The 5,596-nt window shown below is 39.1% G+C and overlaps 1 protein-coding gene across 1 annotated transcript in view; it reads left to right on the forward strand.

The window, feature by feature from the left end:
• The window catches only part of LOC103521201 (eye-specific diacylglycerol kinase-like), a 10,460-nt gene extending 8,757 nt beyond the window's left edge, over window positions 1-1,703 (forward strand). Inside the window, exons 2-3 of the mRNA XM_026832004.1 lie at window positions 543-640; window positions 1,489-1,703. Of these exons, the coding sequence (XP_026687805.1) occupies window positions 543-640; window positions 1,489-1,688 (298 nt within the window). The 3' untranslated portion in view covers window positions 1,689-1,703. The remainder of the gene's footprint in view (window positions 1-542; window positions 641-1,488) is intronic.
• Window positions 1,704-5,596: the final 3,893 nt, after the last annotated feature.

Consider the following 5,596-nt stretch of genomic DNA (forward strand, 5'->3'; position numbering starts at 1 on the left):
GAAGAAGAAGAAGAAGAAGAAGAAGAAGAAGAAGAAGAAGAAGAAGAAGAAGAAGAAGAAGAAGAAGAAGAAGATAGGAAGTCAAGTCCTCAAACGTAGGTATCGCCGACCCCATCTGAACATGGGAAAAGGCGAGGAAGAAGAAGAAGAAGAAGAAGATAGGAAGTCAAGTCTTCAAACGTAGGTATGTTTTTATGGCCATTTCTGTTTGTGAGAAATCCAATAACTAACTTCAACCTCCTCCTTCGTTGTTCTCACCAATAATTAGAGCGAATTGAATCATAAAATCATAATATTATCATATTTATTCACAAAATTTAGCGTACCGTATTAATCAGGGAGCAACCGGGCTAGGGCTAGGACACGATTATCACCCGGGTCGCAATTTATCCTAAACAGATAAGGTTCGTTCTCAGAACTCCTGGCTCTGTCTATCCTGTCCTTCTCCTGGCTTTGATTTCGGGACGACAAAACCTCTGTTCTTACAGTTCGTGCATAATTCCTACGGAGCATAAATCCATATTCATTTGTTTTCCTTTCAGACCTGCCACCTTGGAGCCGATGAAACTGTCCGTTCAGAAAATCTCCATGTTTGACTACGAACAAAACCATTACGACAAGAATCTGTTACGACAGAAAGGTAAAACTATTTAACTTGGTTTAATATTAACTTCTTCATATTCAAAATTTAACTGTAAACTCAGACCAAAATTGTGTTCATTACACTTTGTTTTATACTGTGTTCATTACACTATACAAAAGCCTTCCCATCCCTTTTGTGGTCGATGGAGGCGGGGGGTATGGGGGGCCACCCTCATGCTCCACGCGTCCTTCTGTTGGCCCCGGGGGGGTTGGGTGGACTAGTGCTGTCACAATTTAATCTTGTAATTGTCATGATATGTCAAAATTTAATAATAAAGCACAATTATTAGTATTACTATACGATTATACCAAGCTTTTCCCACCACACACGTTTCTGACAGTCTGACAGACGATCTGACATTAGGGGTACGGTTGGCCCGCTTGATTGCCATTCACGCTCACACGGTCTGACAGAAATTTAATAATAAAGCACAATTATTACTATTACTATACGATTATACCAAGCTTTTCCCACCACACACGTTTCCGACAGTCTGACAGACAGTCTGCCATTAGGGGTACGGTTGGCCCGCTTGATTGCCATTCACGCTCACACGGTCTGACAGACCGCGTCTGTATCACGTGGTGTTCAAGATCTGCCGAGTCAAATACTCAGAGCATGCTCTAACGCAGACATCGTACGCTCTGGACATGCTACAACGCAGACAAGGTCTAATTAAGAACTTGGTTACACTCACACGGTCTGACAGACCGCGTCTGTATCACGTGAAGGTGTTCAAGATCTGCCGAGTCAAATACTCAGAGCATGCTCTAACGCAGAGATCATACGCTCTGGACATGCTACAACGCAGAAAAGGTTTAAATAAGAACTTGGTTACGTTTCAGCCACGTGCCTTGGTGAGATAGAAGTATCGCCGGTGATTGACTTGGAGCAAGTGAGGAAGATGGTGAATAAACTTCAGGAAGAAAGCAAACCAATCCAAGATGGCGGGACTGAGCTGCCCAAGCTGTCACCTGATTGGGTGTTCGTAGACTGTAAGTACACTAAATATGTATGTATATTACCTGGCTGTGTCCACACATAGTCCACGGCCGTCGACCATTTGTGGACACAGCTTTAGAATAAAACTCTCATAACAGCCAGCCAGTGACTATAACACGTTGAATACAACATCTCCCAATCTGTCTATCTACTTGAAATGTTCAAGTTAGGCTCTTAGATGAAATCTCGGGACGTCACGTAAGCGCTAGATTGCGGGTTCGATTCCCACCTGGGGAGGATTTCATCCTAAACAGATGAGGTTCTTTCTCGGAACAACATGGCTTTCTCCTATCATGTCTTCCTTCTCTCTTCGCTTTTGGGACCATAAGATCTTAGCAGTTACCGTTCCCTCTATGAAACCTCTTTAAAAAAATCTGGTGTGAACATCACACGACTTTCCTTATCCTATTGAATGATGCTTATTTGAGTGTTCTTTGTTTTTTTTTATCGCTCGCCATAACTGAACGATTTATCTGATTTTGATGAACTTTGAAAACATGTTCAACACCCAAAAGAGCGTTTGAGGTGAATTTACCTTTCGGGAGCCGATCCCGATGGATTTTCTATGGTTTAGTAAGGCGCCATTTCAGTTTCAACATTACCGAAAGGAGGACACCTTTGCTCCGTAGATTTTGGTATCGATGTAGCTTATGGGGGCCCGTTGACGTCCTTTTCTTCGAGTAAATTCTACGATTGAACCTCTTTGTAACCATAATATGGTAACATAAGGACATGACATCCAAACTGAAGGAGCACAGGGTCCACGCAATAGTGTTCCTCAACATCCCGAGGTAAGGGAGGGAATGCCAGACCCCGTTCATACTGCCAGAATGAGACTGGAAAGTTCCCAACTCGTAAACAATGTGTTTTTTCCCGTAGCAATGAAACAACTGCTACATTAGACTCATTTGGTCTGTGTCGTAGCATGCATATCCCGTTTCACGCGTGTCTACCGATTTTTTTTTTAATACCTACTTTTCAATTTTATTCTTGGAGAGTTTGGAATACTTTTGAAAGATAAGATCTTAAGGATTAGAAAATTGGGTTCACTCACTAATCACTATTTAGCGTGTGGTGGTGACGGAACCGTCGGCTGGGTTCTGTCCGTGCTGGACCAAATGGGCTTCGTACCGCCCCCTGCAGTGGGGGTTCTGCCCCTAGGAACTGGCAATGATTTAGCCCGCGCCTTGGGCTGGGGAGGGGTAAGTCAAAATAGTGTTTTCTATTGTTTAGATTGTTGTATATTGTTTAGATTTAATTACTCGTAGATATAGGTATAAGAAGAATAGAATAGAATAGAAAATTTAGGTAGACAACGTTTTATATCGAAATTATAGAGGGTTTCGAAATTTCAAAGACGTTTCTAAGGAATATATGTAGGTAAATGCCTTGTATGAGGGGTAAGTCAAAATAGTGTTTTCTATTGTTTAGATTGTTGTATATTGTTTAGATTTAATTACTCGTAGATATAGGTATAAGAAGATTTAGGTAGGTAGACAACGTTTTGTATCGAAATTATAGAGGGTTTCCAAATTTCAAAGACGTTTCTAAGGAATATAGGTAAATGCTTTATATGTATAGACTTGCTGTATTTAGACTTTCAAGTCCCAAGACAGGTTTTCATCTAAAAACAGATCTTTCTCTTTTGTTAATGCCTTGTATAGACTTGCTGTATTTAGACTTTCAAGTCCCAAGACAGGTTTTTATCTAAAAACAGATCTTTCTCTTTTGTTATATACACATCTTCACATTTCTCTTTACATTAGTAGGTTTATACTTCAGTTACCTACCTACCTCATAGCTCAGCTTCAGTTCAAAATTGGTTCTAAGATGTTTTCGAGTTTTGGCATACAACATTCAGCTACAAAGAAAATTATTTAACGGTAAAGTTTCCCTTGCTTTTTTCCGTTCAAAAATAAAATGAGCTTTCAAAAGTTTCCCAAAACAAATCTTCCAACAAAGCACAAATTCCTTCAACTTTTTTTCTTGCAATACTAATTTTAACTTTTCTTAGAAATCTGTTTTCCTTTCTTACCATTGTTCAACTGATATTAGATAATAATAGCTTTTCTTAGAAATCTATCGAAGTGTTCTCCCGTAATTACATCCTCTATTATACAATGTATTGTTTCAATCTAAATATTCTCAATGCAACTGAAAATTAAATAATAAAACACCAAAGATAAAATCTGCTTTGCTTTCGCTTGGTTGAATGACGTTGGATTTTATTCACTCAGTAAAAAACTTTAACAGCATCACATTTTTTTGACGTACAACATAGTAAAGTGATGTAATTTACTTGAATCTTTTTCCCCACAAAAGTTGAGTAGTCTTCAACTTTTTTTTCTTGCAATACTAATTTTAACTTTTCTTAGAAATCTGTTTTCCTTTCTTACCATTGTTCAACTGATATTAGATAGATAATAATAGCTTTTCATATAAATCTATCGAAGTGTTCTCCCGTAATTACATCCCCTATTATACTTATACAATGTATTGTTTCAATCTAAATATATTCTCAATGCAACTGAAAATTAAATAATAAAACACCAAAGATAAAATCTGCTTTGCTTTCGCTTGGTTGAATGACGTTGGATTTTGTGCCCAATTTTTAAAAAAAAAAAAAAAAAAAAAAAAAAAAAATCCGTAGGATATTTGTCGAGTGCACCAGTATGTTTTACAACCTTACTTGTAATGTTTCTTGTGTCCTCAACTGCGGCAGAAAATGCCACGAACACTTCCGCGACAGAGCTGCGGTAAAAGTACATTTGGAAATACATTCGTACTGTGCGAATATCCAAATCTGCCGTAGTGCGGAGATACCCACTTTTAGAATTGCTGGGAGAGCGTGATTATTAAAAACGAAATCTGCGAGGATTGTGAGTGAAAATCGATACTGTTTTCTTCAAATGGTCATTCAGATTTCCAACGTTTTACTAAAAAGGTCAGATGACTTCCTAACTTCCTATGGGCGAGATACTTGATTATTTATGTAGCTGTTCCGAAAAGTAAAAGAGGCAATAAAGATGTCAAGAGCAGAAGCACTCCTGTAAAAAATCTGGTGTGAACATCACACGACCTTCCTTATCCTAATGAATGATGCTTATTATTTGGGTGTTCTTGTTCTTATACCCTAAAATTTTATAATATCTCTAACCGTGTAGTCGGGATAGCTGAAAACCGCCAAAAAACGGTCGAAAACCACCAAAAAGCGGTCAAAATACCGCCAACCGCAGCACCTATCTCAACCAAACCTTTTGAGTTGCATCCTTGTCACATTTGTGAACTACATACCAAATTTCAAGTCTCTAGCTTATACCGTTCCCAAGATATTGTCGACAGACACCGAAGCGAATACAATAGTCCGTCCCTTATACCTTTTTATTACTATTGTAATAATAAAGGGAGGACGGACTAAAAACAAACAATTACCACGAAACTAAAAGAGGTGTGAGTAAAAATTACTCACGCCTACCCTTCCAGGGTTAAAGCAACTTCTCGAGATCAATAGAATGTTTACATAATTATGTCCGTATTTCAAACCACGCTATTCTTTTTCCCAACAGAGGCGCACCCGCAGCGGTTCAATTCCCGGCTGCGGAACAAAATGTTCTACGGTCAGATGGGCGGAAAGGATCTGCTCAGGAGAAAGTGGAAGAATCTGGCAGACGTGGTAACGTTAGAGTGTGATGGGAAGGACATGACATCCAAACTGAAGGAGCACAGGGTCCACGCAATAGTGTTCCTCAACATCCCGAGGTAAGGGAGGGAATGCCAGACCCTGTTCATACTGCCAGAATGAGACTGGAAAGTTCCTAACTCGTAAACAATGTGTTTTTCCCGTAGCAATGAAACAGCTGCTACATTAGATTCATTTGGTCTGTGTCGTAGCATGCATATCCCGTTTCACGCTTGTCCACCGATTTTTTTTTTTTTTTTTTTTTTTTTTAA

Source organism: Diaphorina citri, unplaced genomic scaffold, assembly GCF_000475195.1.
Source record: "Diaphorina citri unplaced genomic scaffold, Diaci psyllid genome assembly version 1.1 scaffold4735, whole genome shotgun sequence".
NCBI lineage: Eukaryota > Metazoa > Arthropoda > Insecta > Hemiptera > Psyllidae > Diaphorina > Diaphorina citri.